Source organism: Falco peregrinus, chromosome 18, assembly GCF_023634155.1.
Source record: "Falco peregrinus isolate bFalPer1 chromosome 18, bFalPer1.pri, whole genome shotgun sequence".
In the NCBI taxonomy this organism is placed as follows: domain Eukaryota; kingdom Metazoa; phylum Chordata; class Aves; order Falconiformes; family Falconidae; genus Falco; species Falco peregrinus.
The window spans coordinates 478,034-490,192 of record NC_073738.1 but is presented as its reverse complement, the minus strand read 5'-3'; the positions used below and the strand labels follow the sequence as shown (position 1 = coordinate 490,192).

The following is a 12,159-nucleotide window of genomic DNA, read 5'->3' as shown; positions in this document are numbered from 1 at the left end:
TGAGGTAGATGCTTGCTGTGCCGCATGGCTCGGCGCTCCATCGGGACACGGTGGCCGGGCTGCCGAGCCCTCCTGCCTGCCTGGAGGGTGTTTTGCGCTCTGTCCCCTGCTCGGCTGTTTCCCCCCCACTTTGCTCCCTCCTCCATTAAACTCCGTCCTTCCCATGGGTGCCTAGAGAGGGAGGATGGCACCGTCAGCCGGGAGCATGTCGAGATTTCTTTCTAAGGGCTATTTGTGCAAGCGATGCCTTGTCCCTTCTCCTCCCCAGCCTTGGAGACTCGAACCCTTTGCTCAACAGGGCAAGTGCTGCACCAAGGAGCAGCAGCGCCCAAAGATACGGGGGGACTCGGCTCTTTGCTGCCTCCAGAGCTTGTCTGGCACACCCTGCTCTGCTCAGACTCCTGGGGCTCATTCCACTCTGCCACCCCCTGTAATGCTGGGGCTGCGGGCATCAGGGAGCTGTTCCGTCACTGTTGCCACTGCTGCTGCGCCTCAGGGCTCTGCTCAGCTGTTTTTCTCTGGAAGCATGGAAATACGGATACACATGCACGTGACTGCCCTGCGACACACCATCTGCGTCGCCTCGGGACTTCAGCCTCCTCAACCGCCCTGCTGCCTCTTCCACAAGGCTCATCATCTCATGGTATGGGAACCTCCAAGGTAAATGAAATGTTTTCTTTCATGGAAACCTTTATCCTATCAAGATATCTCGGGAAACAAGCACACGGGCAGCCTGCCACCTTCCGCTGTGATGTGAACTATGTCTGCAAAATGCTCTGAGATGCTCCTGCCCTCCCAGCCAAAGGTTTACAAAGCTGCACACCAAGGCCAAGACCCCATCTATGCACTCCCATGCCTCCCTGTCCCTCTGTGTCCCCGTCGTGGCATGCCACGGACCCCAGGGGCTTTTGCCCACCCTGGCCTGGACCTGCCGGGCCTCAGTGGGGGACCCAGGAGCTCATCACGTCCCCCCCAGCAGCGCCATTGCATCCCCCTTGCTTGGGGTCCCATGTCACCTATGCAAGTACCTCTGTGTCCCCGCTTTGTTGCCGGTGTCCTGGGCTGGGTGCAGGTGGGGGGGGTGTCCAGTGGGACCCTCCCCCTGTCCCTGTGGCAGTTTGAGGGCTGCTCAGAGTCTCCCCAGCCCCCATGGGAGCAGCAGCCATGAGTGCTTGGCAGCTCTGCGGGGCAGTGCTGTGTTTCGGGGTAGGCTCAGCCCTTCCCCTGCCCTCCCCCCCGCCCCCCCCAGGCCCATATTGTCCTGCCCCTCCCCCTCCCCCCTGCAACGGGCCCTGTGAGGTGACTGGGACACCGGGACAGGTTCTGTTAAAATAAAACCTTTATTCAACTGGCTTGACAACAGGGTATAAATCTGTGACACTCTCCAGTGCTGGAGCAGGGGGCTGGGAGCGTGGCCCCCAGCCAAGCAGAGGCTCAATGCTGTGGGCACATGGTGGCAGGGTCCCCTTGGGGACCTCGTGGTGGTACTGTCCTTGCAGCCCAGGGACGGGCTGGGGTCAGGCATGTCTGAGGGTGGTGATTTTGGGGGTTGCTGCCACCCATCCCACCCTCCCTGGGCTATGCTGGGCTTTCCTTGTTGTCCCCGTGTCTCTGTCCCCTTGGGGTCACAGCCAGGGAGGGGAGGAGGGAGCCAGCAGATAGGGTGCCACTACGGGACATGGAGGGGGTCCCCTGCCCCCTTGAGTCCCCCAACCAGCCCTGCCGTCACTGTGGCCAGGTGAGCAGTGTCCCCAAGCTGTCCCCACGCAGGGAGCGGGGTGTCTGTGGCAGAGGAGGGTGCCCAGCCCATGGAGGAGCATGTTGTCCCCTGCGTGGGGGGCTGGGACCACGGGGATCTCACAGACTCTTGCATCGAATGTGCACGAAGAGCGTGGCGGGGGACAGGGACGCCCCGTCCTTGGAGAGCAGATGGATGTGACGATACCCTGGGGACAGAGATGGGAGCTGAGTGGGTTGGGGGGGGACCGTCCCCATCCCCAGGGGGTGGCGGGGTGGGCATCCACCCACCTTCCCGCATGCTGCCCAGGGGCAGGGTGAACTGCCCCACGAAGTCGTTGCAGGAGGTGCTGTCGTAGTCCTCCACCACGAAGCGCACCAGGGCCAGCTCGGGCGCACGCAGCTGGAAGCTCAGCGTCTCCTCCCAGCGCGGGTTGAAGCCTGTGGCACCGCGACTGGGGTGGGCGCTGCCACCGCGGCCGCTCGCCGCCCCGCACGCAGGGACCAGCCTGACCCACCAGCGTGCTCACCCCTGCCCTGGCGTGGCTGCCATCCTGCGCTGGGGCATGTGGGGACTGGGACAGACTCGGGGAATGGGGGTGGGTGCTGCAGTGGGGCTGGGCTATACTGGGAAATGGGGGTCCTGCTGAGACCACGGTAGAGCATACTGGGGGAAAGGGGGTCGGGCATACTGGGGTTGTCGTAGGGTATACTGGGGAAATGGAGCAGCACTGGGAGGGACTGGGATGTGCTGGGAACCTGCCGCTGTGGGAATCGGGCTGTGCTGGGGGCAGGGCACTGTGGGGACCGGGGCGTACTGGGAAGACTGGGATGTCCTGGGCACCGGTTCAACTGCGGGTGGCAGCTGGGGTGCAGGGGGCAGCAGGTGCCTGGGGTGCTGGGTACCTGAGGGGCCTGCCTCCCCCTGGCATCAGGGTGCCCTGGGGTACCCCCAGGATCAGGCCAGCCCTGGAGACCAGGGTGCCTTGGGTGCCCCTGGCGCTGGGTGCCCTGAGGTGTCCGCAGGGATCGGGTGTCCTGGGGTGTCTGCAGGGACTGGGTGTCCTGGGGCACCCCTAGGCATCAGGGGGCCCTGCGGTGCTCCTGAGGGCTGGGCGTGCTGGAGTACCCTGGGGACCAGGTGCCTGGGGTGTCCCCGTGGACTGGTGGCCGGGCCGTGGTGGCCTGGCAGGTGCTTACCGTTGTTGAGTTTGTGGTGGGTCTGCTGCTTGCTGCAGTCAGCTGGGATGCCGTGGATCTCCACCCGCACGAAGGGGTCCACGATGGAGCTCCCCTTCTCCCTGTTCAGCTTGGGCAGCTGCTGCGCTGTGATCACCTGGGGGCAGAGGGTGCTGGGGCCAGCAGCACAGGGCACCACGGGGTGGTGGGCCCCAGGAGAAGGGACTTGGGTGGCACATGGGTGGGTGCAAGAACAGGGTTGACGTTCCCAGGAGAAGGCAGTTGGCCAGGTATGGGGATGGGAACAGTGTCACCCAAGAGTAGGGACATTGATGGTACCCAAACAGATGTTAGGACAGGGTCAGTGTCCCCACAAGAGAGGTTGGTGGCACCCAGGAGAGGGTATGCCAGTGGCACCTGGCTGGCCATGGGGTTGGTGTCACCCTGAAGGGATGTGGGTGGCACCTGGCTGAACACAGGGTTGGTGTCACCCTGAAGGGATGTGGGTGGCACCTGGCTGAACACAGGGTTGGTGGCACCCAGAAGGGACACGGGTGGAACCTGGTTGGGCATGGGGTTGGTGGCGCCTGGTCAGGAATGGGGATGTCATGGGTGTCAGTAGGGACACAGGTGGCACCCACCCGGGTGCAGGGCTGGGGGGGAGTGGGGTGCCCTCACCCTGACATGCAGTGCCAGGTGGTGCGGCCCCTCTCCCGGGGGGCTGCGCAGGCAGGGGGGCTTCAGCACGTAGCCACAGCGCCCGTTGCCCAGGAAGCGCCCGGCATTCAGGTCCATCTCGTAGCCCGGCGTCTGGAAGTTGAGGGCTACTGTGGGGACAGGGGGATGGGGCGTCAGGGCGGGCGACGGCTCCGGACGGGGGGTACCATTTCATGGGGTGCCCCCCAGGGTCTGTCTGTCTCACCCAGCTGGCAGCCGGCATTCCACATCTCCTGCGGGTTGTAGTTGGAGGAGTTCATCTTCAGCCCCAGCGGGTAGATGCGGCTGAGCTGCCGGGTGTTGTACCGGATCAGCGCCGGGCCTGGAGGGGGGTGGCTGAGTGGGGCCGCGGTACCCATGGGTGCCAGCGTGGGGCCCTGCCAGAGGTGATGGTGTCCTGCTGGCACCTGTGTGCCTGGGGACATGGACAAGAGCCTGCCCGGCTGGGTGGACCCAGACCCTGAGGTTCAGACCTCGACCCTGGGCCTTGACCTTGGACCCCTGACCCCAGCCCTCAGACCCTGAATGCTGACCCCGATCCCAATACAAGCCCTGGAGCGCAGACCCCTGGCCCTGGACCCTGACCTTGGCCCCACACCTTTACTTTAGACCCCAGACCCTGACCCCCTGGACCGTAGACCTTGACCCTGACCTTAATCCCAGCCCCACACCCCAGACCTGACCTTGGACCCAGATGCCGCATTCCAAGCCCTGGCTCCAGACCCTTATGGCAGACCCTGACCCTGGACCTGTGACCCTCACCCTGACCTCTGCCCCTAGGCCAGAGCAGCCCAGCTGAGGCCAGCACACCCCTGACCACCACCCGTGGAGCCACCCCAGTGACAGAGCCCACCAGTCTCAGCCCCATCCTGCATCCCAGTGAGGTCAGGAGCATGGAGCCCCTCTGCCCCATCCCCACCCTGTTGCCCTCACCCGCTTCCTTGATAAGCTTCCGAGCCTTCCTCTCGCTGAAGGAGGACATCTCATAGGGCCGAGGGTGGCGCAGGGCATGGGCCAGGCCAGGGAAGGGGACAGCCTGGCAGTATACCACCATGGCTGACAGTTCCGGGGCCACCTGTGATGCGTCCTTGGCCTGCAGGAGCCACCGTGGTGTCAGGGCCACCCTGGCTCTGGTGGCCACCTGCCTGCCTAAGGGTCTACAGACTCCCCTACCCTGCTAGTGCTGAGTGCTGAGACCCCCAAGGCCATGGAGACCCCCAAAGTGATGGAGAACCTGAAACAATAGAGTGATGGACCCTGAGATGATGGAGGACCCAAGCAGGTTGAGACCCTGAGGCCGTGGAGAACCCAAGGTGATGGACAACCCAAGACAATGGAGAACTTGCAGTGATGGAGACCTTGAGGTGACGGAGAACTGAGGCAATGGAGAACACCCCCTCCCCAGGCAACGGAGACCCCAAGATGGTGGAGACCCTAGAAATGGAGCACCCAGCCCAACGGGAGAGGAGAGAGGCACAGCTGAGGAGTACCCAAGCTCAGACCCCTCTGCCAGCCAGTGACAGCCACTCGCCACCCCCATGGTACCCAACCTGTCAGCCCACCCAGCTCCATCACACAACCCACCTGCAGAGGTTTGATCTCCTGCAGTGACTGCAGCGACTGGAAGAGGAGAGAGCAGGGCAGCGTTAGCGGGTGCTGGCAGTGCCTACCTGCCCGGGGCCCAGCACTGCTGGGACACAGTGGTCCCATGGCACTGCCACGATGCCGTGGTCCTCCGGGGCCACCACGATGCCATGGTTCCCCAGCACCATAGCTCTAGGAAAGCCCCTTACCCGCTGTCTGCTTGTCTCCTGCAGCTTCTCCTCCTCTTCCTCTTCCTCCTCCTCCTCCTTGTGTGGAAGGGATGTGACACCCTGGGGCTCATGCCACAGCTCTGGCAGCTTCTTGCCCTTCACCAGGACCTTCCCCTTCAGCTGCTGCAGGAGGAAGGGCCAAGCTCAGGGCTCGGAGGGGATATGGGGACACGATGGTGGGTGGGCAGGTGGCCTTACCTCTGGGGATGGGAGGTCATGGGGGTCCTGCCCCTCCAGTGGCTGTGTCAGCAGCATGTCCCCCAGGACGGCCTTCATGTGCTGGGCCATGGTGGCCTGCTGCTCCAGTCCACAGTGGTTCTCCAGGGACAGGATGACGGGGTAGGGTGATCGCTGGGGATGGGGACAGGCTGCACTCAGCACTCAGCACTCAGCACCCAGCACCCAGCACCCATCCCAGGGCTGCCAGCACCCAGTTCACCTTGAAGGCATAGTCGCGGATGCTCTCAATGACATCACGGAAGAGGATTTTGGAGGTGAGTGTGTGTCCATGGTAGACGACAGGTTCCCCATCGGAGCCCTCCCAGCAGTCCAGCTCCACGCAACGGCATCCTGCCATCAGTGCCCTGCTACCGCACCATCGCTGGATGAGTCCCTGTGCCACCCTGGCACCCTTGAACCATGGGATCATCTAGGCTTGGAGCATCTGACCAGGGGCACCCACCTGACATAGGCTTCGGTGCTGCTGGTGCCACCAATCTGGTTGCGAGTCAGGTAGGTGTTGTGGGAGGAGGAGATGAAGTAGTGGCACAGGGGCTGGCTCATGTCCTGGTGCACCTTGGTGTGCTCCTGGTTGAGGATGTCACCAGCAGCCGAAAGGAGGTACATCATGAAGCCATCCAGCATCATCAGGTCCTGCTGCCTGGCTGCAGGACATAGTGGCAGGGTGTTGCAGAGGGCTGGCATGCCGCTGGTAGGGTGGCACACCAGGGACTGTCCTCACCTGGGTGTCCCCTGTGTCCCAGCAGTGCCATGTATACCCCAGACTTGGCACTGTGGCACCCAGGGGACACGTAAGTTCCCTTGAGTGTCCCATCTCCATCCTGATGTCACTCATCCTGCTAGTGTCACATTCACCCTGGACCTGGCATGGTGGCACCCATGAGATGTGGAAGTTCCCTGTCCCCACCCTGACATCCTCTGTCCTTCTAGTGCCACGTTCACCCTGCCGTGGTGGGACCCGAGGGACATGGATGTCCCCTGGCAGTGCCACATTGGTGCTAGGGTTGGCACTGTATCACCCCGGAGATGTGGAGGTCCACCTGCTCTCCACCCCCACTTCACATCCCCAGTCCCCACAGTGCCACGTCCACCAGGCACCAACAAAAGTGCTGACACCGGGTGCCACCCCAGGTAAGGGACATGGGGAGATTCATCCAAGCTCTGGAGGAGCCCATAGCAGCTTGGGGGGTGACACCACTAAGCAGGCCCCCATCCCTATGCCATCTGTGACCTCCCTTGGCTCCAGCAGCATCCATGCCACCATTTGGGCAGCGCCCTCAGCCCTACCCTTCTCATTGAGCTCGTAGGCACGGATGACAGCACGGGCCTGGCGCAGGCTGGCATCCTCGCCCTGATCCCGTAGGAAATCCTGCAGCTCCTCAGCCGACAGGATGCAGTCCTCGCCCGAGTAACGCCTGAAAAGCTCCTCCAGCTCCGGCCGCTGCAGTAGCCGTCGGCAAAACTCCTCCAGCTCCCGGCCCTCCAGCCGCTCATCGCCTGAGCGGTCGCACTCCTGATGGAGCCACAGCCCAACCTCAGGGACCGTCCCCTGCCCGTGGGGAGGGAGGGGTACGGCCACCCCATCTCGTCCTGCCTGTCCCCTGGGGTGGGCAGCGTGTGTGATGAGTTTGCAGGGGCTCCGCTACTGGCCTGAGGGCTTAGAGGTGGATTGTGCCGAGGGGGATGGGAGGCATGTCCCCTCTGTGCCCCCACCCACGGCCCTCTGACCCTACAGTGTGGGATGGAGCAGAGCAGAGCACCATCCCTCAGCTTCCCCACTTGAAAAGGGACCTTGGGAGATGACCATGGGGACAGCACCCCATGGGGGGAAAACGTCATACCTTGGGGACCTACACAGCAGTGGTGGGGGCAGCTCACCCCACCCCATCATGAGCTCACGCTCACGATGGGACCCAACCATTGGTGATGGACCCAACCTTTGATGATGGTGGGTGGCTTTGGGTGTGATTGACAGTCCTCTGCACTTGGGGAGGCAGAGGAGGAGCCAGCATTCCCTCCCAGTGACAGCAGCAGGGGACAGTGGGTGATGGAGCACTGGACAAGTACCTTGAAGAGCTTGTAGGCATAGACATCATCCATGTCAATGTTGATCATCCTCAGCATGCTCTTCACCTCTCGGAAAGACATCTTGTTGTCCTTGTTCCTGTCTGCTCGCTGAAGGACCCCATGGATCCAGCTACACCGGGGTAAGGAAACCACCCAGCATCACCCCCACAGCTGTCCCCAACCTGTCCCCAAGCCTCCCACAAAGGATATTGGTCGAGCTTCTCCGGTTGACTCATGGCTTGCAGCTGCCCCATCAGCTTGGTGAGCCCTTGCACCCAGTGGCGGGCGTCCTCCTCGCCCCGGGCAGCCAGGTCAAGGTTCTTTCGCTTGCCCTTGAAGACGAGGGTGAAGCAGTGCTGCTCGGGGAAGGCGGCACCGTACTTGCGTAGACCCTCTGACTGGTGTCCCTCACGCACCCCCTCAATGTGCATCACAGAGACTGCAGGGACAGGTGTGGTGACAGGGCCACCCCGGGGATGGAGGTGGTCCCTCAGCGTTTCCCCACCCATGAGCATCCTGCAAAACATCCTGGCTGCTGATGAACACCCCGCGTGTCCCCAGGGGCACCTCAAGGGACTTGGGGTTTGGCCTCTGTTGATGCTGCAGCCGGGCTTAACCCGCTAATCCCAGGCGAGACAGGAGCAGTGGCCACTGTCCCCTGTGGGGATGGGGACAGGGACGCCAGTGGGGGGTGGAGCTGTCTTGCAGCGGTGCCAGCTCTGGGCACTCATCCAGATGAGGGGGTGGAAAGAGACGGGTGACGCTGGGGAGCAGGGACAGAGTCTGGCCAGGATGGGGGCAGGACCTTGTGCTGGTCCCAAGGGGGTTGGGGGGAGGGTGTGAGCTCTGGCGGCTCAGCCTGGGGTGCACTGGGCTGTAATGGGATGCACTGGGGTGCACTGGGAAGTACCGGAAGGCACTGGGAGGCACTGGGTGCAACGGGCTGGGGTCCAGGTCCTGGGCAGCAGTCCATGTTCTGGACTGGGGTCTACATCGTGGGTCAGGGTCTGGGTCCCAGGCTGGGGGTGCAGGTCCCAGATCGGAGCCTGGGGTCTGGAGGGGGGGCCTGGAGGCTGGGGGTTGTGGGTGGGCAAGGCGCCTGGACTGGGAGCTGGGTGCTGGATCGGGGTCTGGGTCCCAGGGTTGCACATGCGGGTCCAGGTCCCAGGTTGGGGACTTGGTCCTGGGTAGGGGTCCAGGTCCTGGGGTTGGGTCTGGGTCCTGGGTGGGGGTCCTGCATGGGGGTTTGGATCTCAGGGTGGGGGTCCAGGTCCCAGGTTGCGGGCTAGGTCCTGGGTTAGGATCTGGGTCCTGGGATGGGGTCTGGGTCCCAGGTGAGAGTCAGGGTCGGGGTCCCCATCCTGGGTGGGGGTCTGAGCTCTGGCTTATGCCCAGGTCCCCATGGGCAGGTTTGGGGTGCTGCCCAGGTCCCAACCCCTCCCTGCAGCTCGAGGCTGTGCAGGACATGGCCAGGGTCCCTGAGCCCCCGCGGGACGGTCCCCAGCGCCAGCACTCACAGCTCTGCTGGGAGCGAGTGCGTCCAAAGCGCCCCTCGAAGCAGACCGTCACCCCGTCCTCCTGCAGGCGGAAGAGCCGCTCCCTGGGGCACCCCCGGGACTTGATCTTCCGGAAAATGGATCCCCGCAGCATCCGCTGGACGTCCTCATCCTCCGTCAGGCCTGGGGGGACCAGCCCGTGGGCACCCTGCACAGCTACTGAGGGGAACTGGGGGGCACTGGGAGGTACTGGAGGCTCTGAGTGGGGACTGGGTGGGAGTGGAGGGAGTTCAGTGCATACCTGTGTGCACGCCTGCATGTGTCCATCTCCACACATCCCATGGGATGGGGTGGGATGGGAAGGGGTGGGGTGGGCTGCGTGGGATGGCGTGGGACAGACAGGACAGTATGGGACAGATGGGACAGGACAGACATGGTGTGACAGGACAGGGTGGGATGGGATGGATGGGACAGAATGGCACAGCGTGGAATGGGACAGAATGGAGAGGTGGAACAGGACAGGATGGGATGGACAGGAGAGGGGGATGAGATGGGGCATATATGACATGATGGGACAGCACAGACAGGACATGACAGGACAAGATGGGACAGGACAGGATGGGACAGAGTGAGCAGGACAAACACGACAGGATGGGACAGGATGGGATGTGATATCACAGGATAGGACAGGGCAGACAGGGCAGCATGGGACATGAGGAGACTGATGGGACAGGACAGATAGTTTGGGATGGGATGGGATGGGATGGTGTCATATGGGATGGGATGGTACAGGATGGGATGCGATGGGACAGGGCAGACAGGTGAGGACAGACAGGACAAGCCACTGCCACCGGGCCCCTGTGGGACACTGTGCGGCCGGCTAGGGGACAGGGCCTAGCAGCGTGGTGGCAGAGCCCTGCTCACACCACCGAGCCCAGCTGCTAAATCCTAGGAAAGCTGCACAAATCCCACGTGGGGGGTGCCAGGGTGGCGCTGGCGGCAGAGGTCAGGCTGGGAATGATGACAGGGTGGCCTCAGGGGACATGCGGACCCACGCCTACCCAGGGCTTACAGAGGGGCTGGGACTTTTCCATCTATTCTCCAGAGAGAAGTTATTTCCTCCTTTTGTTTGGGCAACCACTCCTTAAGAACAGCCCCAGAGCCTGTATGCCTGCTCTGGCCGCAGGCGCTGCTCCTGGGCTGGAAAATGGTGGGTATGGGGCTGAGCAGGGGCATCCCGAGCCAGCCATGGCCTTGGGGATGCAGCCACGAGCTGCCATCCCTCCTGCCTGTCACATCCTGTCCATGGTGCAGGGTTGAGGACCCCTTCAGGGGGCAGGTACATACACACAGATGCATGGATACACAAGCATATGGATGCACAGATGTATGGACGCATGGATACACGGATGGACACATAGATTGTCGGACGTGCGGGCATATGAGGTCATGGGTGCACAACTGGATGTGTGGACACATGGATGCACAAGTATATGGACGCACAGATGCATGGATACAGGCACTTAGGCACATGTGATGGACGGACATACAGATGCTCGGACAGACGAGCACATGGGGGGGGCACAGGTGCACAGGCATATGAACACAGACGCAGGGATGCACGGATATACAGATGCAGGGATGTATGGATACACGGGTGCACGGACACAGATGCAGGGACAGATGGATGTGCTGATGCAAGGACACGCAGACATGTAGACACATGGATACACGAGTGCACAAGCATGTGGATGCACAGACCCACGGACGGATGGACACAGGGACACACAGAGCTGCAGCAGACACATGGCCACAGCAAGCACAGCTCCGGGCATATAGTTGCATGCCCAAAGCCACACGCGGGGCCAGTGCAGCAGTGGGAGCAAAGCCCTCCCCCCACGGCACAACCGCTGCTCTGCCTGCTGCTTCCACACAGGACCGGGCCTGGCTGCGCACCCTGACTCCCCCCAGGCACCCCCTCCCCTCCCTGTGCCGCACCAAGCTGCTGCAGGGTCAGCCCTGGCCGACAGTGCTGCGGGCAGCAGCCTCGAGTGGGGAAACTGAAGCAGGGTGAGGGTCCCAGAGAGCTGGAGCTGAGCCTTGGGGGCAACGAATACCCCCAAACAGGAGGGCTCTTGTCACCTGTGATGTGGCCAAACCTTGACCCCACTGCTCCCCAACATCTGGGGCAATACGTAGCTATTCCGGGGCTACCTTGGGGACCCCTCCCAGCCACGGGGACCCTTCCCTGCTGTGGGGAAAACCATCCGCCTTGGGGACCCTCCCAGCCATGGGGACCCATCCCTGCCATGAGAGACCCCATCCACTTTGGAGACACTTCTTGGTATGAGGACCCTCATGGCCATGGGGTCCCCTCCTCATGTGAGAACCTCACACAATCACGGGGACCCTTTCCTGCATGGGGACCCTGGCTACCTTGAGGACCCCCTTCGAGCTATGGGGACCCATCCTGCCATGGGGCTCCCCATCCACTTCGGGGACTCTTCCAGCCACGGAGATCCCTCCCGGGACGCCCGCTGGCAGAGTTTCTGCCCGGTCCCCACCCCTGCCCGCCCCGTCAGGTGCCCCGTTCCCTCCTGTTCCCTCCCGTTCCTCCCACACCGGGACCGGCCCCAGGACTCACCCATTTTCTTCAAGGCTCTGCCGGGCCGGCGGGGGCCACCGGAGACGTCCGGGGGGGAGCGGGGCTGCTCGGCGGTGGGACGCGCCCTCCTGCCGCAGATCATGGTGCGGGGCCGGTAGCCCTGGTGCTCCCGGTAGCCCCGGTCCTGGCGGTGTCCCCGGTACCCCCGGTGCTCCCGGTCCCGGCGGTGCCCCCAGCCGGTGCAGCCGGGCTGAGCGGCGGCGGCGGCCGGGGCTGGGGCTGGGCTGGGGCTGGGCTGGGGCTG

The 12,159-nt window shown here is 63.2% G+C and overlaps 1 protein-coding gene across 1 annotated transcript; it reads right to left on the bottom strand.

Moving 5' to 3' along the window:
* Positions 1–28: 28 nt before the first annotated feature.
* On the bottom strand, positions 29–12,131 carry PLCD3 (phospholipase C delta 3). The gene is made up of 16 exons (XM_055789861.1): positions 11,895–12,131; positions 9,272–9,433; positions 7,965–8,193; positions 7,755–7,884; positions 6,975–7,200; positions 6,130–6,331; positions 5,887–6,031; positions 5,646–5,798; positions 5,427–5,570; positions 5,218–5,253; positions 4,567–4,726; positions 3,839–3,955; positions 3,595–3,743; positions 2,938–3,073; positions 2,029–2,178; positions 29–1,946 (listed from the first exon to the last, which is right to left on the bottom strand). Exons 1-16 carry the CDS (start codon positions 11,995–11,997, stop codon positions 1,858–1,860), a joined length of 2,331 nt encoding a protein of 776 aa, XP_055645836.1. The 5' UTR covers positions 11,998–12,131; the 3' UTR covers positions 29–1,857.
* Between the last annotated feature and the right edge of the window lie 28 nt (positions 12,132–12,159).